This window comes from Acinonyx jubatus, chromosome D3 (assembly GCF_027475565.1).
Source record: "Acinonyx jubatus isolate Ajub_Pintada_27869175 chromosome D3, VMU_Ajub_asm_v1.0, whole genome shotgun sequence".
NCBI lineage: Eukaryota > Metazoa > Chordata > Mammalia > Carnivora > Felidae > Acinonyx > Acinonyx jubatus.
This window is the reverse complement of record NC_069392.1, coordinates 42,914,029-42,937,059: the sequence shown is the minus strand read 5'-3', so window position 1 is coordinate 42,937,059 and position 23,031 is coordinate 42,914,029. Positions and strand designations below refer to the sequence as shown.

Here is a 23,031-nt window from a genome sequence, read left to right as displayed (position 1 = left end):
ACACCCTATCTGTTCAGTTCCAAAGGTAAAGCAGGTAGTCTCCTTCTGATCTAGGATAGCACCCAAATGAGGTGACTCTTGATGTGAGTCTGAAAAGCACTAAGTTAGTCCTGGAATCTAGAGACCTCTAAATGTCTGCACCTCTACTTATAGACATCTTGGAAACACTCAGACTCTATAAACATACTAATTCACAGATGCTTCTCCATGGTTCAGATATGCAACTCTGGGACTTCTTTGTTCTCCTGAATGGGGCCTGTTAGCTGGTTCAGCTTGTTTTTTCATTTCTCTGTGGTTTGGCTCCCTTTTCCCCACCTTGTCCACTCTTGCCAACCCTTCAGGAACTAACTGAAACATCACCTCTGAGAAGTCTTTTCAGACTCCCTCCAGGCAAAGTTAAGCTCTCTCTCCTCTGAGTTCTTGTAGTTCTTGGTTGTGAACCTGTACTAGCTCAAGTATCACAATGTTGTACTTATTTAAATGATAGACTCCCTACCTAACAGTATTCCCTGCAGGCAAATAGACTGCCTTATTTCCAACTTCTAGTCACATGTTTAATATAGCATGAGAGAGCTGGCCAATAAAAGCTGAAAGAATTAATAAATGGATAAATGAATACATGCATGAACAAATATGGATAAATATATGAAGAATGAAATGAAGAAACAGTACTAGATGCCAGCAGACACAGGCAATTTGGAATTCTTTCCCCTTACCTATCAGAATTACTGGTCTAACTCCTGAGTTAGTCAGCAGGTTTTCAGGAACAATTACAGTTTCCCCTGCAGGAATGGGTCGAGGTTGTAAAATTCCAGTTAATGGGGTCTGTGGAACTGGGGCAGATAAAAGGGACTCTGGAAAAAAAGTTGTTTGACAAGAAGGATTAGACATGAAAGCTAAGTGAAATACAACTGAAATCAACAGTCTTAATACTTTTAATATAGAAGTTTTAGAAGTCTAATCGTCCATTTTTCTTTAATTAAAGTAATTCATGGTTTATTATATAAAATTAGAAGTGACAAAAACAAAAGGAAAAAAATCAACCATAAATCATATCATCTGGAGATAACTACTATTTAGCATTTTCATAGTTTTTCCTAGTTGTTTTTCCACATGCAATCTTTTGGATTCTGTTTCATAGTTAACTCCCCACCTCCACTCCAATTATCGTGGCTTATCTGTTCATTATAGAGAATTGGAAAATTCCAAAAACAGTGAAGAAGGTCAAACTCATCACTAATCAATACTATCTAGAGTCAAACCCAGTAACATATGGGCATAATTCTTTGTATATATAGAATCTCTATGTAGTCTTTAAAACTAAACAAATTTTTGAAGAATCCCATCCATGTCTTAGAATTGGCATGTTTACATTTGTCTGTGCTTAATACAGCAAGGTAGACTAGTGTTTGAACATTTAACAGTAGGTACCCAATGGCTATGGCTTGGTTATTATAAAGGAGAACAAGTTGGGTTTTTTTGGGGGGTGGGGGTGGTTTCTAGACCAGAAATAATAGGTGCAGGTCACATAAGGAACCAGAGCTCAGGAGAACATATCTAATAGCACAACGGCAAAACAAGTCCATTTGTGACCTGTGCTGGTGGGCTACTAGCATCATGCCACATGTAAAGAATGGCTTATTGATACTGTGGGCCAAAACAAAGCCAGATGCTAACTTAAGATCCATTGTGATGACACATGTACTTTTAGGGAAGACAGATGTGATGGGGACAAAATATCAGCTACTATTAATTTCCTTACATAATACAGGACATAATGATTAAGGAAATTTATCTCCAATGGTTCAGGGAAAGAAGACACCTCTGCTAATTAAAAAAACAAACAAACAAAAAAACTTAAAACCCATCTTACCACTTCTTGAAAGAGGGCGAATTGTAGGAACAGGTACAACTAAACCAGGTTGGGGGACAGGTGACCCAGGATACCATCCCCGGTGTCGTTTCTTTGGTGGCCCAGAAATAAACATGGTAGCTGAAGGCAAAAAGAAAGATGAGCCTTGTCCTTACTAGTGGAAGAAATAAGAGAATTCAGAGTAACATGGGGCCTTTAATTTGATTATACTCAGAAAGTCTAAGCCACTCTTCTAGAGGTAAAGATAAAATTAGAAAAAGTCACCCTAACAATACCACCTCACATTTGTATGCTGTTTTACAATTTACAGTTTTACCCAGATTATTTCATTTAATTCTGCCAACAACCCTGTGAAGTTGTAGGATAAGTATATTTTTATACCAATTTTGTAGGTGGTTAAAGGAAGGCTCAGATTTGCCCAGAGTCACACTATAGAGAAGAACCTTGAACTCTGTATCTTGGTCAGCAAGGCTCATGGTTTTTCAAGACATTTCCTTTTACATCTGTTTCAACACTATTTTCTAGTGAGGCTCATCCTTGTAAATCACCAAGATATTTAATCATCTTTGTTCACACCAATCATAAACCTTCAAAACTTTGGACGAGAAGCTAAGGAAAAACTGGGAGTGTACTGTCAGATAATTCATCACTCCAAACTCCATAGCACTTCTTCCATAATTTAGGTACATTCTTTCAAAACTCTAAGATGGGTATTGTACCTTGGTCTCCTGATGCATAGCTAGGTCTTGGTGATAATGAGTAATTTCCTGGGCGGGCTGGAGTAGAGCTGGAGGCACTGCTCTTCGCTCCATGGCTACTGTTTCCATTAGCAGCATCTGTACCACATGAGAGGAAGACTCAGAACAGAGGCTGAGCAGGACACTGCATTCTGTGACACTGAATTTTTCCACATGCAATCTTGATAAACCGCACACTGCAGGATTCAAAGACATCTCACGGACTGGACAGTACAGTTGTGTAAAACTGACTACAACCATAAGACTGGTACCTTCTTCAAAACGAAATGTCACCTAAAAATAATTTTCTGGGATCCTAAGAGATCTTTTACAATCATTTTCAGTGAAGCCTTTGGAGATGGTGGGTGGAAGAAAGAGAAAGTTGTTTTGTTTTGTTTTGTTTTTATTTTATATCTTGGGAATTTTCAAACATATACAAAAGTGGAGAAAATAGTATAATAAATTACATACCTATCACCCAGCTTCAACAGTTATCAACACATAGCCAATCTTGCTTTATCTATACTCCCTCTCCCTTCCCCCTCACCCAACATACACATATACTTGCTATAGATTATTTTGAAGCAAACTTATTTATATCATTTCATCCATAAATGTTTCTAAATGAGTTTCTAAAAGAAAAGAACTCTTAAGAACATAACTGTAATAAGGGCACCTGGGTAGTTCAGTTGGTTAAGCATCCAACTTGGGCTCAGGTCATAATCTCACAGTTCTCAAGTTCAAGCCCATGTTGGGCTCTGTGCTGACAACTCAGAGCCTGGAGCCTGCTTCAGATTCTGTGTCTCCCTCTCTCTCTGCCTCTCCCCCACTCGTACTCTGTCTCTCCCTCTCTCACAAATAAATAAACATTAAAAAAATTTAAGAACATAACTGTAATGTCATTATTATACTTAAAATTATCCATGATTAATAATTTCTTAATATCAAATATCCCATTAATATTCAAATTTCCCCCCAGTTATCTCAGAAATAGTTTTTTTTACAGTGGACTTCCTCAAAAAGGAAGGTTCAAAAAGCATCTACACATTGTTTAGTTTTTATGTCCCTTAAACCTCTTTTTTTAAGTTCACAATTATTTATTCATATAATAAAAATATAGTGTTCACATTTCATGGATTGTCTCACAAATTTTAAGAATAATTTGAAAAAAAAAAGAATAATTTGTTTGAATCAGGGTAAGGTCATACACTGCAAGTAGACTTAAGATTATGTAATTTTTGCTGAGTTTCCCAGACTCTTTAGGGTGTCAGTTATATCCTCCCCCCCCCACCTCTCCTTAAACCTCCTTTAATCTATAGGATTCCCCCTTCTTCTTTTTCTTTCTTCCAGTTAATTTGCTGAAAATCTGGCAGAATTTCTCATTTTCTGAATTTTGCTGATTGACTATCTATGGCATCATTTAATGTCCCCTCTTTCCTATATACTAATTGTTAGATACAGAGGTTGGCTCAGATTCAGGATTGAATTTTGGGACAAGCATATCTCATAAATAGTGTTATATTCTTCCATCAGCAGGCACATAATAACTGGTTTCTCTCTTCTTGTCATGTTAAGAAAGAGCAGGGCGTTCAAGAGCTGTTATCTTAATCCTCAAATTATAAAGCTGTCCATCAAGGGGTGCCTGGGTGGCTCAGTTGGTTAAACATCTGACTTTGGCTTAGTTCACAGCTCGTGGGTTCAAGTCCCGCATCAGGCTCTGTGCTGACAGCTCAGAGCCTGGAGCCTGCTTCAGGTCCTGAGTCTCCCTCTCTCTCTGCCCCTCCCCTGCTCGTGCTCTGTCTCTCTCTGTCTCTCAAAAATGAATAAACATTAAAAAAATTTTTTTAAGTTGTCCATCAGTCCATCTGATGGTTTTAGCAACTATGCTGGTTACTGCCAAGATCTATAATTTCACTAATTTTTAAAATATTGTAATAACTTGGATTCAGTTTGTTCAAGTCTATAATCTAACCAGAAGGTAGATTCTACAAGAACTGTTGGAACAGAATAAGAAACTTGTAAAGTTTCCAAGAATGATAAGCTCTCTTCTCATTCTTCCTCTGCCTCTCTGACCATTTATTTTCCTTAAACACTGGAATTTTCGAAAATATTATCCTTGTTAACAGCTTGCCTTCTCCTACCTTTCCCCTTAGCAGATACTATTTACCCTGGTGATTTTTTTTTTAGGTAGGCTCCAATATGGGGCTTGAACTCAGAACCTTAAGATCAAGACCCAAGTTGAGAACAAGAGTCAGACGCTTAACTGAATGAGCCACACAGGCAACCCCCCACCGGTGATTTTAACCTCATGTACAATAAATTAGATGACTGTTGAGCAGCTCCACTTGGATTATTCCACTTGGGCATTTCAAACTTAACATGTCCAAAGTTGAACTCACAATCTCCTCCTGGAGAACCTGCTCCTTCTTCTGTATTTTCTGTCTTAAGTAATGGCATCACCATTAGCAGAAAGATGGATGCAGACCCGAGACCCCTTCTTACACTTCATGCTTACATTAATCAGACAAATTCTGCTGATTTTACTTCCTGAGTAGTTCTTCAATATGTCTCTTCCTCTACAACCTATTATTATCCAGGTCAAGGACCTCATTCACCTAGACTACTGAAATGACCTCCAACTAGTTTTCCTATTTTTTTTTTTTTTCTGCCCAAGTGATCTAACTCAAGTTCAAATCAGACCAGATTAACTCCTGTGTTCCATAAGTTACAGAGTAAAATCCATTCTTCTCAGCTTGGCCTCTTGTGACCCTTTCCTTGCCCACTACTTGCTCCCCTCCTGCCACTCCCTGAGTTTTACGTTTTATGGTTCTAACAAGTCCAAACCAGTGGAAGTTCCTGCACACATCATGCTGCTTCTTTTCTTTCCTTTTCCTTTCAAGCTTTGATCTTGGATTTTCCCTGAATTTGGAGTATCTTTCCCCTACTCCTTTGTGCAGTGAATATCTCCTCATAGTTCAAGACCAAGCTCCTCCAAGAACTCATTCTTCATTACTCCCTAAAATGTTGGGCTAAAACTCTCCTTCCTTTGTGCTCCCCCAGCATATTGCTGTATTTACTGTAGTACACTGATAATAACTTCCTATAGGTCTATCCCCCCAACTAGGTTATTAGTTCATTAGAGGTCAGGGATTGAGCATTATTTATATTTGTATCCTCAGTTCCTCAAAATAGCAGGTACCCAAGAAATGTTTGCTGAACAAAACCAACCTGCTCTGTCTTCCCATGTGCCAAATGTCATTCCTTGACTCTTCTGGTTGGAGCACAGAGAACACAAAGCTTTGTATAATAATACAATATTAGAGACAGCCCCACTTCTGTCTTCAGCTGGAAGGAAAAGAGCTTCTGTTTTCTTGTAGCAAATTGTCAACTGGATTTCACATAAGTCTTTTATAGACTATGTATTTACCAAAGAAATATAAATGAGGAAAACATCACCTGCAGCAAAAGTCTTCCCTACAACCTGCAAAGATAAAGCCAGTGGCTTCACAACATTCTTATTCCGGGTCAGGTCCTGAGCTCCACTTAAATTGATTGCAGAATTAGCTGGACTGAGAATCGGTGAATCTTGAAAATGAAACAGGTTGTTCAAATTAGAAACTATTTTACATGCAGGAAGAAAGTTAATTCATCAAGAAAGAAATGAGAGAAAGCAGATTGTAAAATACCAGTTTTATCCTTGACCTATTTTAAGAAAGTCATTTTCTCTGTATTCAGGTTTCACTTTCTTTGTATGTATTTAACAAACACTATAAGTTACTATGTGCTGGGTACTAGTATATGTACTTTAAATATATCAATTCACTGAGTTCCTATAAAAACTCAATGAGATAGGTAGTATTACTTTAAGGAGTAGTAGTCATTTAACTTGGTCAAAGTCATATGACGTGGCATCAAGGATATCATTATGCGCCATATTAAAACTATCTCAGGGGTGCCTGGGTGGCTCAGTCGGCTTATGTCTGACTCTTGACTTCAGTTCAGGTCATGATCTCACAGTTCGTGAGAACGAGCCCCGAGGCAGGCTCAGTGCTGATAGTGTAGAACCTGGTTGGGATTCTCTCTCTCTCTCTCTCTCTCTCTCTCTCTCTTTCTCTCTCCTTCTCTCTCTCCTTCAATAAATAAATAAATAAATAAATAAATAAATAAATAAACAAACATTAAAAAAAATCTTCACAGTTCCCCTTAAAGTTGTATTTTAATTAAATATATTTAATTCTATGCAGATGAGTTTGTTATTTAAAAGTTGTTCTGCAAACTAAGTCATTGCAATGTAGGAAGAAGTACTTTCGCTGAAGGAGTTTGCTTTAACTTTTGGAATAAACTTGAATTAATTTACCTATATAATGCTAGGTACATCCAAAAGGTGGTTCCCATTTGGATTCAGAAAATAATGCAGCTCAGAAAAAACACATGCCATTTCAGAAACAGGCCATGGGGGATATAAAGACTAAAGCCAAATAGAGTTTTCCAAAATAAGTATAGACCCCCAATCAGTGACTCTACTCTACCAGAAAGCTTAATCAATTAGTACCAGCAAGGGTCAAAGGGATTGTGAAAATTAGAAAAGAAAAAAATGTTCTAAAGAACAGGATATTGATGGTACTACATTAGGAATTATCTAAAAGATAGCATTTGTATACAATGTGATTACTGATACATCTAATCAGTGTTCCTCATAAGAACTCAAAAAATTGAGTTTTGAATGGCTCAAAAAACTCAAAAACTAAAAAAAGTAAAAAAAAATTGAGTTTTCTACTGGCTTAAAAGAGTTAATGTGCCTCTCTGGGGGCCAGACTTACCACCCAGGAGCAATTTTAAGGTCTATAGGAAGAATAGAGGCCAGCAACTGTATATACATTACAACACTGCAGAAAACTGAAGACAGTTTTTTATGTCTTATAGGATAGGAATCCTAGGGGAGTTTGATGTGCTATTATATAGGTTAGTCATTATGTTTTGGGCCACAATTGTATTGTTTGGAACAAGGCTAGTAACTTACTATAGTGGTTTATACCTATAATTTTAGCATATTTCTAATAGTCCAGGTAAACATATAGGTGAAAAGTAGTTGATCAATTATGAAGGATTGTGATTTACCTTACTTTTTCAAATCACTGAATGCAAATTAGCACAGACCAATATTTTTAAAATAATGAAAAGGAAAAAATTAATGTACAAAAATCAGTCTTCATATATATAAACAACAATAAATAGATAAATGCCTAGGAATAAGCTTAATAAGAAATGTACAAAACTATATGGAGAAAACTTTACGAAACTTCTTAATATAATGTCCGGGATTTGTTTCATCTATTTGCTTATTTATTTATTTATTTATTATCAAACCTGCTTTATTGCATGTTTTAGCACAATTGTTCCAAAGCAAAAACCATCATTTTATGTTAACCACATTGCATTCATTTGCACACCTAAAGTGTCATTTCTCCAGTTATTTTACCAGAGCCACGTTTACAATTACCTGTAAGGTCAAATCTATTTTTGTAATACATTTTAATTTATTTCTTATTTTATATATATATATATATATATATATATATATATATATATATATATATATATAATTTATTGTCAAATTGGTTTCCATACAACACCCAGTGCTCATCTCAACAGGTGCCCTCCTCAATGCCCATCACCCACTTTCCTCTCTCCCCCACCCCTCATCAACCCTCAGTTTGTTTTCAGTATTCAAGAGTCTCTTATAGTTTGCCTCCTTCCCTCTCTGTAACTTTTTTTTTCCCCCTTCCCCTCCCCACTCGTCCTCTATTAAGTTTCTCAGGATCCACATAAGAGTGAAAACATATGGTATCTCTCCTTTGCCACCTGATTTATTTCACTTAGCATAATACTCTCCAGTTCCATTCCATTGCTACAAATGGCCAGATTTCATTCTTTCTCATCGCCAAGTAGTATTCCATTGTATATATAAACCATATCTTTTTTATCTGTTAGTCAGTTGATGGACATTTAGTCTCTTTCCATAATTTGGCTATTGTTGAAAGTGTTGCTATAAAAATGGGGGTACAAGTGCCCTTATGCATCAGCACTCCTGTATCCCTTGGGTAAATTCCTAGCAGTGCTATTGCTGGGTCATAGGGTAGATCTATTTTTAATTTTTTGAGGAACCTCCACACTGTTTTCCAGAGCGGCTACACCACTTTGCATTCCCACCAACAGTGCAACAAGGTTCCCGTTTCTCCACATCCTTGCCAGCATCTATAGTCTCCTGATTTGTTCATTTTAGCCACTCTGACCAGTGTGAGGTGGTATCTCGGTGTGGTTTTGATTTGTATTTCCATGATGAGGCGTGACATTGAGCATCTTTTCATGTGCCTGTTGGCCATCTGGATGTCTTCTTTAGCGAAGCGTCTATTCATGTCTTCTGCCCATTTCTTCATGGGATTATTTGTTTCTCAGGTGTGGAGTTTGGTGAGTTCTTTGTAGCTTTTGGATACTAGCCCTTTATCCAATATGTCATTTGCAAATATCTTTTCCCATTCCGTCGGTTGCCTTTTAGTTTTGTTGATTGTTTCCTTTGCAGTGCAGAAGCTTTTTATCTTGATGAGGTCCCAGTAGTTCATTTTTGCTTTTAATTCCCTTGCCTTTGGAGATGTGTCAAGTAAGAAATTGCTGCTGCTGAGGTCAGAGAGGTTTTTCCTGCTTCTCCTCTAGGGTTTTGATGGTTTCTTGTCTTACATTCAGGTCTTTCATCCATTTTGAGTTTATTTTTGTGAATGGTGTGAGAAAGTGGTCTAGTTTCATTCTTCTGCATGTTGCTGTCGAGTTCTCCCAGCACCATTTGTTAAAGAGACTGTCTTTTTTCCATTGGATATTCTTTCCTGCTTTATCAAAGATTAGTTGGCCCTACATTTGTGGGTCTAATTCTGGAGCCTCTATTCTATTCCATTGGTCTATGTGTCTGTTTTTGTGCCAATACCATACTGTCTTGATGATTACAACTTTGTAGTAGAGGCTAAAGTCTGGGATTGTGATGCCTCCTGCTTTGGTTTTCTTCTTCAATATTACTTTGGCTATTCGGGGTCTTTTGTGGTTCCATACAAATTTTAGGATTGCTTGTTCTAGCTTCAAGAAGAATGCTGGTGCAATTTTGACTGGGATTGCATTGAATGTGTAGATTACTTAGGGTAGTATTGACATTTTAACAATATTTATTCTTCCAATCCATGAGCACGGAACGTTTTTCCATTTCTTTGTATCTTCTTCAATTTCCTTCATAAGCTTTCTATAGTCAGGATTTGTTTTAAAACACTGATGGAAGAGGGGCACCTGGGTGGCTCAGTCAGGTAAGCGTCCAACTTCAGCTCAGGTCATGATCTCATGGTTCATGGGTTTAAGCCTCACATCAGGCTCTGTGCTGACAGCTTGGAGCCTGGAGCTTGCTTCAGATTCTGTCTGCCTTCAGATTCTGCCTCTCTCTCTGCCCTTCCCCCACTTGCCTTCTGTCTCTCTCTCTCAAAAATAAATAAACATTAAAAAAATTTTTTAAATAAAATATTGAGGGAAGGAAGGGGAAAGGAAATAAGACTAAATAATATTGGCCATGTGCTCATAATTTTGCAGTCAAATGCTCTGCCACTCATGTGCTCATAATTTTAAAGCTTGGTCTATGGTTTTGGTTCATAATATTAGTCTATTTTTTTTTAAGTTTTTATTTAAATTCCAGTTAGTTACAGACAGTGTAATATTAGTTTCAGGTGTACAATATAGTGATTCAACACTTCCATACAACCCCCAGTACTCATCAAAACATATGCACTCATTAATTCCCATCACCTATTTAACCCATTCCCCCACCCACCCACTTCTGGCAACCATTAGTTTGTTCTCTAGAGTTTAGAGTCTGTTTCTTGGTTTGCCTCTCTCTCTCTCTTTTTTTTCCCCTTTACTTGTTTGTTTCTTAAATTCCACATGAGTGAAATCATATGGTATTTGTCTTTCTCTGACTTACTTCATTAGGCATAATACTGGCCAGCTCCATCAATGTTATTGCAAATGGCAAAATTTCATTTTTTTAATCATTGAGTAATACTCTATGATATATATATCATAGAAAAAAGATATGAAAGATATATATGATATATATGATATATCATATATATCATATATATATATCACATCATATCTTTTTTATTCATTCATCAGTTGATGGACACTTGGGCTGTTTCCATAATTTGGCTTTGGAGATGCTGCTGCTGTAAACACTGGGGTGCATGTATCTCTTTGCATTAGTATTTTTGTATTCTTTGGGTAAATACCTAGTAGTGTAATTACTGGATTTTAGGGTTGTTCAATTTCTAACTTTTTGAGGAACCTCCATACTGTTTTCCACAGTGGCTGCACCAGTTTTCATTCCCACCAACAGTGCATGTGGGGTTCCCCTTTTTCACATCCTCCCCAACACCTGTTGTTTCTTGTGTTGTTGATTTTACCCATTCTGACAGGTGTGAGGTGATATCTCATTGTAGTTTTGATTTGCATTTCCCTCATAATACATGATGATGAGCATCTTTTCATGTGTCTGTTGGCCACCTATATATCTTCTTTGGAAAAATGTCTATTCATGTCTTCTGCCCATTTTTCAACTGGATTATTCATTTTTTAGATGTTTAATTTTATAAATTCTTTATATATTTTGGATACTGACCCTTTATCAGATATGTCCTTTGAAAATATCTTCTCCTATTCCACAGGCTGCCTTTTAGTTTTGTTGACTGCTAGTCTATTTTTATATGTATTTTAACTTTTCATATTAAAGATTCTAAAAATTAAAAAATATTTACTTCTGAATATCATGAAAATAGACTTGAACAAATGTCAAGATATACCAAGTTTCTGAGCAGGAATATTCAATGTCAAAAAGATTAAGTCATGGGGCAGCTGGGTGGCTCGGGTGGTTAAGCATCTGACTCCTGATTTTGGCTCAGGTCATGCTCTCATGGTCTATGAGATCAAGCCTTGCATTGGGCCCAGTGCTGACAGCATGGAGCTGCTTGGGATTCTCTCTCTCCCTCTCTCTCTGCCCCTCTCCCACTCATGCATGCTCTCTCTTTCTCTTTCAAAATAAATAAACTTTAAAAAAGATGAAATCAAGCTAGGTTAATTTATGAATTTAATGTGATCCTAGAAAAATACCAGTGGGTTTAGATATTATTAGAATAACTACTAGAATTCTTAGAATGTTTATAAAGTAGGTAAATTGATGTAATGTTGATAAGGAAAAAAAGAAACACACAAGGATAGCTGGAAACATTCTGAAAAATAAGAGAAATGAGGGGAGCCTAATATGATGACATAATAAGGCTTATAAAACCTCAGTCAATAAATACTGTAGTCTTGGTGCATTAGTAGACAAATAGAATAATATAACAAAAAAGGCAGTAAGAAATAGATGCAAATACACAAGAGAATTTATATAAGATAAAAGTAGCTCAAAGGCACAATGAAGATGAACCCATTCAATAAACTGTATTGAGGCCATTGGATATACAAGAAAAAAGTTAAGATGGACCCACATCTTAAGACTAAACACCAAACAAAGTCAAATGGACAATAGATATAAATTCAAAAACTGAAGATATAGAAATAATAAGACACAACGTGGAAGAGTTATCACCTTAAAATGGAAAAGGGCAAACTATTGTTGAAAACACAGAACCCATTAGAAAAAGGTTTATATAGGGGCGCCTGGGTGGCTCAGTCGGTTAAGGAGCCGACTTCGGCTCAGGTCAAGATCTCGCGGTCCATGAATTCGAGCCCCGCGTCGGGCTCTGTGCTGACCGCTCAGAGCCTGGAGCCTGTTTCAGATTCTGTGTCTCCCTCTCTCTCTGACCATCCCCCGTTCATGCTCTGTCTCTGTCTGTCTCAAAAATAAATAAACGTAAAAAAAAATTAAAAAAAAAAGGTTTATATATATAATTCAGCTACATAAAAATTAAAAAAAATATGTATGACAAAACATACTATATCCATGCAAACAATAGCTAGAGAGGACTGGAGTAGCCATACTAGTATCAGAAAAAAATAGACTTTAAGACAAGAATTGTTATTAGAGAAAAAGAAGGATATTTTATATTGATAAAAGGATTAATTAACTAGGAAGACATAAAAATTAAAAACATACATGCACCTAAAAAGAGCCCCAAATTCGTGAAGCAAAGACTGACAGAATTGAAGGGAGAAATAAGCAATTCAATAGTAATCGATTGAGACTATAATACGCCACTTTCAATAATGAATAGAAAAAGTAGGGAGGTGATCAACAAGGAAACAGAATACTTGAACAACACTATAAATCAACTAGACCTAACTGAAAGCAATAAAACATTCTCCCACCAAAAGCGGAATACATATTCTTCTCAAGTGCACAGAGAAAATTCTCGAGTATAGACAATATGTTAGATGATAAAATAAGCCTCAATAAACTTAAAGGAAATTACATCCTACAAACTACATTCTCTGACCTCAGTGGCCTCAAATGAGCAATCAATTACAGAAGGAAATTTGAAAATTCACAAATATGTGGCAATTAAACAAGGCACTCCTAAATAAGCAATGAGTCAAAGAAGAAATCACAAGGGAAACTAGATATCACTTTAACATAAATTAAAATGAGAGGTGCCTGGGTGGCTCAGGTGGTTAAGTGTCCAACTTCAGCTCAGATTATGATCTCACGGTTCATGAATTTGAGCCCCGCATGAGGCTCTGAACTGACAGCATGGAGCCTGCTTGGAATTCTCTCTCTCTTCTCTCTCTACCCCTCGCCAACTCTCTCTCTCTCTCTCAAGATAAATAAATGAACTTAAAAAAAAAAAAGATTGGCATGCTGGTGTGGTTCAGTCAGTTAAGCGTCTGACTTTGGCTCAGGTCATGATCTCGTGGTTCATGAGATGGAGCCCAGCATCAGGCTCTACACTGGCAGAGCAGAGCCTGCTTGGGATTCTCTCTCTGCCCTCCCCCACTTGTGTGCATTCTCTTTCTCTCTCTCAAAATAAATAAATAAACATTTTTTAAAAAGATAAATGAAAATGAAAAAACAACATATGGAAACTTATGAGATGCCATTAAAGAAGTGCTCACAGGGAAATTTATCGCTGTGAGTGCCTATATCAAAACAGAAGAAAACTCTCAACTAACCTCTATCTTAAAAAACTAGAAAAGGAAGAGCAAACTAAATTCAAAGTAAGCAGAAGAAAGGAAATAATAAAGACTACAGCAGAAATGAGTGAAGTAGGGAACAGAGAAACAAGAGCAAAAATTAACAAAACCAAGTTTGTTTTTTGAGTAGACAAAATTGACAAACTTTTAGCTAGATTGCCCAAGAAAAAGAAAAGATGCAAATTACTAAAATCAAAAATGAACAAGAGGGTATCACTGGCAACTTTCTATGCCATTATTACAGACTGAATTGTGTTCCCTTCCCCCCAAAAACTCATATTTTGAAACCTTAATGCCTAGTACCTTTGAATGTGACAGTATTAGGGCACTTGAGTGGCTCAGCTGGTTGAGCATCTGACTCTTGATTTTGGATCATGTCATGATCCCAGGGTCATGGGATTGAGTCTTGTGTCAGGATTCATTCTCTCTCCCTCTACCCCTCTCCCTCTGCCTCTCTTCCTCTCTCTCTCTTTCTCTCTCAAATAAAAAATAGAGAATATATATATAAAGAATGTGACAGAATTTGGAGATAGCATCTTTAAAGAGGTAATTAAGATTAAAGAAGGTCATGAGGGTTGGGTGTTCATCTGACTGGTGTTCTTATAAGAAGAGAAAGACACCAGGGATGTACACACACACAGAAGAAGGGCCATATGAAAATGTAGGAAGAAGGCAGCTATCTGCAAGCCAAGGAAAACCCAACCCTACTGTACCTTGATTTTGGACTTGCAGCCTCTAGAACTTTGAGAAAATAAATTTCTGTTGTTTAAGCCACTCAGTCTGTGATATTTTGTTATGGCAGCCCTGGCATACAGACATTTAATTATATAACTCAAATGAAGTGGATAAAAAAAAATACTAAGGAATACACTACAAAACTACTAGGGTTAATAAATGAGTTCACCAAAATTGCAGGATAGAAGATCAAGATACATTCATCAACTGTATTCCATGCACTTGTAATAAACGATACAAAAGTAAAATTAAGAAAAAGCTTCTTCCATTTAAATAGCATCAGAAAAATTAAATACTTAGGAATAAATTTAATACAAGAACTATAAAACTTATACTAAGAAAACTATAAAACATTATCAATAATTTTTTTAAAGATTTTAAAAGAATTGAAAGACATCTCATGCTCATGGGTCAGAAGACTTATTATTGTTAAGATGGCAATATTCCCCAAATTGTTCTAAAATTCCAGTGCAAGCCATATCAAAATTCCAGCTAATTTCTTTGCAGAAATTGACAAGCTCATCATAAAATCCATTTGGAAGTGCAAAGGACCCAGAATAACAAAACAGTCTTGGAAAAGAAAGACAAAACTGGAGGATTCACACTTCATCATTTCAGAACTTCATATAAAGCTACAATTAACACACAGGGTGGCATTGACAAAAGGGTAGACATACAGATCAATGGAATAGCACTTAGAGTCCAGAAATAAGTCATTGCATATTATGGGTAATTAAATTTTTTTTAGGTTTATTTATTTTTAAGAGAGAGAGTGCACAAGGGGAGGAGGGGCAGAGAGAGAGAGGGAGACACAGAAACTAAAGCAGGTTCCAGGCTCTGAGCTGTCAGTGCAGAGACTGACGTGGGTTTCAAATCCATGAACTTCAAACCCACAAACTGTGAGATCATGACCTGGGCTGAAGTCAGACACTTAACTGACTGAGCCACCCAGGTACCCCAGGCAATTAAATTTTGGCAAGGGTGCCACAAAAATTCAATAGGTAAAAAAAACAGTCTTTTCATAAATGATTATGGGACAACTGGAAATCCCCATGCAAAAGAATAAACTTGAACCTCTTCTTCACACCATATATAGAAGTTAACCAAAAAATTAACCAAAAAACAACTAGATGTAAGAGCTAAAACTGTAACTCTCAGGGGCAGCTGGCTGGCTCAGTCAGTAGACTGTGCAACTCTTGATCTTAGGGTCGTGAGTTCAAGCTCCACATTGGGTGTAGAGATTACTTAAATAAAAACTTAAAAAATAATAAAACTATAACACTCTCAGAAGGAGAATAAGAGTAAATGTTCATGGCCTTGGATTAGGCAATGGTTTCTTACATAGGACACCAAAAGCACAAGCAACGAAAGAAAAAAATAAATGAACTGAACTTCACGAAAAAAAAATTGTGCTTCAAAGGACACCACCAAGAGAGTGAAAAGACTACCCATCAAGTGGGAGAAATATTTGCAACTCATATAGTTGATAAAGGACTTGTATCGAGTATGTATAGAAAACCCTTACAACTCAAATTAGAAAGATACATAACTCAACTAAAAAATGGGCAAATGATTTGTATAGACATTTTCTCCAAAGAAGATGTACAAATGACCAACAAGTGCATGAAACAAATAACTCATGATTAGCCAATGGAGAAATACAAATCAATGAGGGGTGCCCGGGTGGCTGAATCAGTTCAGCATCCAACTCTTGATTTCAGCCTCATATCATGATCTCACAGTTGATGAGATTGAGCCCCACGTTAGTCTCTCAGCTGACAATGTGGAGCCTGCTTCGGATTTTCTCTTCCCCTCTCTTTCTAGCCCTCCCCCACTCATGCTCTCTCTCTCAAAATAAATAAATATTAAAAAAAATGCTTTATAAAAAAAAGCCACAATGAAATATTACTTCATGCCCACTAGAATGCCTAAACTAAAAAAAAGACAGACAGTAAAGACTATTGGTGAGGATATGGAGAAATTGGAACCCTCACACATTGTTAGTAGGAATGTAAAATGGTACAGACATTTTGAAAACAGTTCCTCAAATGGATATATACAGTTACCATATGACCCAGAAATTCCACTCATAGGTAGGAAATGAGAAACAAGGGAAAATATATGTCTACACAAAAATCTGTGCACAAATGTTCATAGCAGCATCATTAATAATAGCCTCAAAGCAGAAACAATCCAAATGTCCATCAACTGATAAATGGATAAATAAAATACGGTATATCCATAAAATGGGATTTTTTTTCAGCAGCAAAAAGGAATGAAGTACTGATACATACTGAACTATGGATGAACCTTGAAAACAATATGCCAAATTAAAGAAGCCAATCACAAAGGGCCATATGTTGTATGATTCCATTTATATGAAATGCCCAGAATAGACAAATTCATAAAAATAGTGGATTTGTAGTTCCCAGGGGCTGGGAGCAGAGGACTGAAATAGAGAATGACTGATAATGGATACAGGGTTTCTCTTGGATGAAAATGTTCTGAAATTTATTGTGGTGATGGCTGTAAAATTCTGCAAATATACTAAAAACCATTAATTGTATACTTTTAATGGGTAAGTTGTAAGATATATGAATTATATCTCAATAAAGCTATTATTTTAAAAACAGTATAAGCAAAATTATAAACCAGGGATAATATTTATAACTTACAATTACACTATGCTCCTATCAACAGAAGTCAATAAGAGAATAGATTACTGTTGGAGATACATTGTTGCCCCATACCACATCCCTTTGGCCCACCTTTGATTTCAGCGGGTGCTATGGTGGACAGTTCTATGTGAGCTCCAATTCCTGGGGCAGCATCTTATGTCAAGCTTATATCTAGCTTCTTTGAGCTTTTTATCTCAAGGGCTTCTCCAAGGCCATCAAGCTCTGAGCCCTATGTTGTGGTCCAGAAGTGTGAAGAACTATGGCACCTCTGGGGCAGCCCTCAACTAATGAAGGACTAAGAATAAATGTCCTAGCCTTCCATTCTTTGGAAGGATAATTCTGGGAGGCATTCTGCATGCTTCTTAGAAAACCTGGTAGATTCCAACCTTCCTGGTTTATAGCAACAACACAGAAAATACACTCTTAGGTTGGCTTACTCCTGCTTGCAGGCATCACTTCCCAAATAAACCACTGGCACCCAAATCTTTTCTTTGGGCTATTATTCCAGCAGAACCCAAACTATGACACAAGTCAAGGTAAAGGAACTTTCAGTGCATAGAAAAAAGATGTAAATAGCTTTTAAAAAAATGTAAAGATGCTCGATGTCAACAAGGAAAATGCAAATTAAAACCACACTCAGATATTATTTTTCACCCATCAGATTGACAACATCCAGAAGTTCAATAATAAACTTTGTCAGTGAGCTGCTATGGAAATACAAACTGACACACATGTACTGGTAGAATCTCCATGGAAAGTAATTTACAGCATTTATAGGAATTACAAATGAGTACATGTTTGACCCAGTAATTCCTGGGTATTTATGTGCATGTGAGAAATAACACATGTTGAGGTTATTCATTGTTGCACTGTTTGAAAACAATATAAATGACCATCAATAGGGGCTAGGTGAAATAAATTATGGCACACAGTATAACAGTTTGCAACAGTAAAAAATACCAAGGAAGCTCTTTATTGATTTGGAAAGATTTCTAAGAAACAGCAATATGAAAAAGTGAAGTGCAGAGCAGTATGCACAAAATGCTGCCTTCAGAGTAAGAAATGTGTAAAAATAAGAATCTCTGTGCTTGCTTGAATAGATATAAAGAAAATCTAGAAAGACACATGGTTACCTGTTTGGTGGAGGCATGCAGAAATGAGGGGGGATGGAAGAGAAACTTCACTGTGTATATATGGATATAGCAAATATCTATACATGTACATTTTTGAAAAGTGTAAATGTTTCAAAACAGTGTAATAATTGAATTTCTAAAATACAGAAAATAGCTACATGGAGACTGACAACTGGCATCAGAAGTATGGCTTAAATTGTACAAAGTGAGAATTTACTGCAGTATTAGATTACACACAGTGATTTAAAGGATAATCCAATTTCAATGAAACTGTTTTTGCCAAGCCACCAATGATTTAATTCCCAATCCAGAACACGTTTCAGTCCCTATCATACTGAATCCCACTGCTGTATTTATTTATGTATTTATTTATTTAACAATTATTTATTGAGCACTTACTATGTGTTAAGTAACTTGGTGGGATCTACGGGTAAAATGGTCAACAAGGCAAGCATCGTTCTTGTGCAAGTTTTCCTCTGTCTACTAAAGTATCGGTGTTCTAAACTCTTACTCATCTCAAGACAATGTGATCAGACTCCATGGTTTCATTTTTAATTTTTGAAAATTTGTTTCATATATATTCTTTACTCCATTTCATTAACATAAATTTTGGAACATACCAATTATAGAATAATCAGAAAGCATAGATGAGCATTAGATAAGGTCAGAGTAAACTCTTCAAAATGTAAATCCTATTATGTTATTTTCCTAATCTTTGCCACCTTGTATATGCTTCTATTCTTTAATTTATTGTGGATGGTGGACATTGGCATATTTAGCATTTAACACTACTGGTTTTGATTATTTGGAAGTAGCCCCAAATTTCCAAACTGTGACAGCCTGTGATGCTGCTCATGCTCAGGCAGGAATTCAAACCCTGGGCTGTTGTGTAGTACCTGGTGCTTAGCTTGATAATGAGTAAGCAGGTGATTACCTAATTCTCTCTACCAGTGATTTCACATCCATTAAAAGGAGGAACTTGTAAGCACTGGAGGAATCACAGACTGGGAAAGTTCCTTGAGCAAGTCACAGCTCTGGTCTCTATGTTGTGGTTTGTAACTTCTTGTTTCTCCCACTAGGTCATGAGCTCCTTGAGGCATTCCCAGCTCCTGGCTAAATGTCTGTCATATCGTGGCTAAAGAAATAAAATGGAAAAAAAAAAAAAAGCCAAAACAATCTCCTTATCCTCTTTATGCAATAGTTCAAAAACTCTCTGTTAGCCCAAAATCCCTAGGGGGGAAATACTTTCTTTAAAAAAAAAAGGAGCCATTTAAGTAGTAAGTAGAAAGAGTTTGAATTCTGATTTTGCCATTTACCAGCTCTTTTTGCCAAATACTAACCCTTTCTGAGATTGTTTCATAATCTGAAAAATGGCACATACCTACCTCACTGTAACAGTTATGTTTAGCACAGTGCCTAAAACACAGTAGATATTCAGTAAATATCTGTTTTGCTAAACCTTTTTATTAACTTGTTTTTTATTTTTTTTAATTTACATTCAAATTAGTTAGCATACAGTGCAACAATTTCAGGAGTAGATTCCTTAATGCCCCTTCCCCATTTAGCCCATCCCCCCTCCCCCAACCCCTCCCATAAACCTCAGTTTGTTCTCCATATTTATGAGTCTCTTCTGTTTTGTCCCCCTCCCTGTTTTTATATTTTTTTTGTTTCCCTTCCCTTATGTTCATCTGTTTTGTCACTTAAAGTCTTCATATGAGTGAAGTCATATGATTTTTGTCTTTCTCTGACTAATTTCACTTAGCATAATACCCTCCAGTTCCATCCACATAGCTGCAAATGGCAAGATTTCATTCTTTTTGACTGCTGAGTAATACTCCATTATATATATACCACATTTTCTTTATCCGTTCATCCATCAATGGACATTTGGGCTCTTTCCATACTTTGGCTATTGTTGATAGTGCTGCTATAAACATGGGGGTGCATGTGTCCCTTCGAAACAGCACACCTGTATCCCGTGGATAAATGCCTAGTAGTGCAATTGCTGGGTTGTAGGGTAGTTCTATTTTTAGTTTTTTGAGGAATCTCCATACTGTTTTCCAGAGTGGCTGCACCAGCTTGCATTCCCATAAACCTTATTTTTTTAAGTAGGCTCCACACTCAATGTGGGGCCCAAACTCACAACTCTGAAATCAAGAGTCACATGCTCTACCGAGTCAGTCAGGCGTCCCTGTTTTTGCTAAATCTTGTTAAGGATTTTCCAGATGATTGAGAACTTAAATCTTTACCATCTCTCTTTTTGCCCCTGACACCTGTATAAAATGTGGATTACATAATTTGCTTCTTTCCCAAGTAAAGTACACTGATCTATTTTCACATTCAGACTGTAATTAGAGTAACATTCTTCTAATAAGACACCATATTCCTATTTAATGCACTCTGAGACTGCATTAATTACTTTTGTCAGCTGTGTTTTACTTTTCACTCAATTGAAACACAACTCCCCCTAAAATTAATATTAAATAAGATACCTCCCTAATCTGTTCTTATGCCTTTGATTTTTTAAACAGCTTTGAGTATAATTGACAATAAATGCATATACTTAAGGTAAACAATTTGTTAAGTTTTTACAGGTATATATACACACACACACACACACACACACACACACACACACACACCTGAACCATCACCACAGTCAACATAGTGAACATATTTATCACCCCCAAATTTCCTTGCACCTCCTTGTAATCCCTCCCTCCTGTGTGTATTCCTTATTCACCAAGCCCCAAGCAATCACTCACCTGTTGTCACTATAGATTATTTGTTTCATATAAACAGACTAACACAATATTACTTTTTCTTTTGTCTGTCTTCTTTCACTCACCATAATTATTTTGAGATTCATCCATGTTGTTATGAGTATCAATAGCTCATTACTGTTCACTGAGTTGTATTACATTGCATGGACATATAACAATTTCTTTATCCAGTCACCTGTATAAACATCCACCTGGATGGACATTTGGATTGTTTCTAGTTTTGGCTATTACAAATAAAGCTGCTATCAACATTTGTGCACAACTGTTTATATGGATATATATTTCTGTTCTCTTGGATAAATATCTAGGAATGGAATGGCTAGACTATATGATAGGTATATGTTTAACTTTTTAAGAAACTACCAAAGTGTTTCCCAAAGTGGTTTTTCTATTTTATGTTCTCAGCAGTGTATTAGAGTTCCAATTCCTCCACATCCTCATCAATGCATGGTATAGTCAGTCCTTCAATTTTAACTATTCTAATAAATGTGTAGATATCTCATTGTTTTATTTGCATTTTCTGATGACTAATGGTGCTAAGCATCTTTTCATGTGCTTACTTGCCATCCATATATCTTTTGTCCATTTAAAAAATGGATTATTTTCAGGGTGCCTGGGGGCTTAGTCGGCTAAGTGTCCACCTCTTGATTTCAGCTCAGTTCATGATCTCACAGTTTGTGAATTTGAGCCCCGCGTCAGGCTCTGTGTTGACAGTGAGGAGCATTTTGAGATTCTCTTTTTCCCTGTCTCTCTGCCCCTCCCCTGCTCACATGTGCATGCTCCTTCTTTCTTTCTCTCTCTCTCTCAAACAAACAAACAAAAAACTTAAAAAATGGATGATTTTCAGGGTGCCTGGGTGGCCCAGTTGGTTAAGCATCCAACTCTTGATTTCAGCTCAGATCATGATCTCACAATTTGTGAGTTCAAACCCTATGTTGGGCTCTGCACTGACAGTGTGGAGCCTGCTTGGGATACTCTCTCTCCCCACCTCTCTCTCTGCCCCTCCCCTGCTTGCTCTCTATCTCTCTCTCTCTCTCTCAAAATAGATAAGTATTAAAAAAATGTATTATTTTCTTATTATTGAGTTATTTTTTTAAGTTTATTTATTTGTTTTGAGAGAGAGCAAGAGCATAACAGCTTTCTTGTAGATTTCATTGAATTTTCTGCAAAGATCACCTGTGGTATATAAATAAGGACAGTTTTATGTCTTCCTTTCCAATCTGAAAGCTTTTTATTTATTTTTCTTGCCTGACTCCACTGGCTAGAATCTGCAGCACAATTGGATAGAAGTGGTAAGAGCAGACATACTTGTCTTGTTCTTATCTTAAGCTAGCTGTGGGTTTTTGGTAGATGTTCATTACCAGGCTGAGGAAACACCCTTCTTTTTCTAGTTTGTTAAGAATCTTTATCAGGAATAAATATTGAGTTCTGTCAATGTTTTTTTCCTGTATCTACTGAGGTCTTACTTTTTAATTTGTTAACATGGTAAACATTGACTGATATTCAAATGTTAAACCAACCATGCATTCCTTGGTCACGCTATATTATCCTTAACATATTGTTGGATTCAATATACTAAAATTTCATTTAGAAATTTTGTATTTATTTCATGAGGGACATCGGTTTGAACTTTTATTTAATACCTTTGATCTTGGTATCAAGGTAATGCTAACTAGAATGAGTTGGGAAGTAGTCCCTTCTCTTCTATTATTTGAATGATTCTGTGTAGAGTTGGTATTATTTCTTGTTTAAAAGTTTGGTGGAATCTACCAATGGAGCTATCTGGACCTGGAGGGTTTTTTTTTTTTTTTTTAGGGAAGATATTAATCACATTAAAAAAAATTTCAATGTTTATTTTTGAGAGAGAGAGAGAGAGAG

At 36.5% G+C, this 23,031-nt stretch overlaps 1 protein-coding gene across 15 annotated transcripts in view; it reads right to left on the bottom strand.

Annotated features, from left to right (window-relative positions):
• Positions 1–23,031, bottom strand: part of GREB1L (GREB1 like retinoic acid receptor coactivator) — a 279,671-nt gene that overhangs the window by 85,390 nt on the left and 171,250 nt on the right. For 14 of the 15 annotated variants that reach the window (XM_053206245.1, XM_053206238.1, XM_053206241.1 and 11 more), the window contains 4 exons: positions 6,067–6,195; positions 2,593–2,709; positions 1,874–1,993; positions 717–854 (listed from right to left, as the gene is read on the bottom strand). In XM_053206245.1, the coding sequence (XP_053062220.1) occupies positions 717–854; positions 1,874–1,993; positions 2,593–2,709; positions 6,067–6,195 (504 nt within the window). Of the gene's footprint in view, positions 1–716; positions 855–1,873; positions 1,994–2,592; positions 2,710–5,838; positions 6,022–6,066; positions 6,196–23,031 lie in introns of those variants that run through there. The other variant, XM_053206251.1, reaches the window with a different exon arrangement.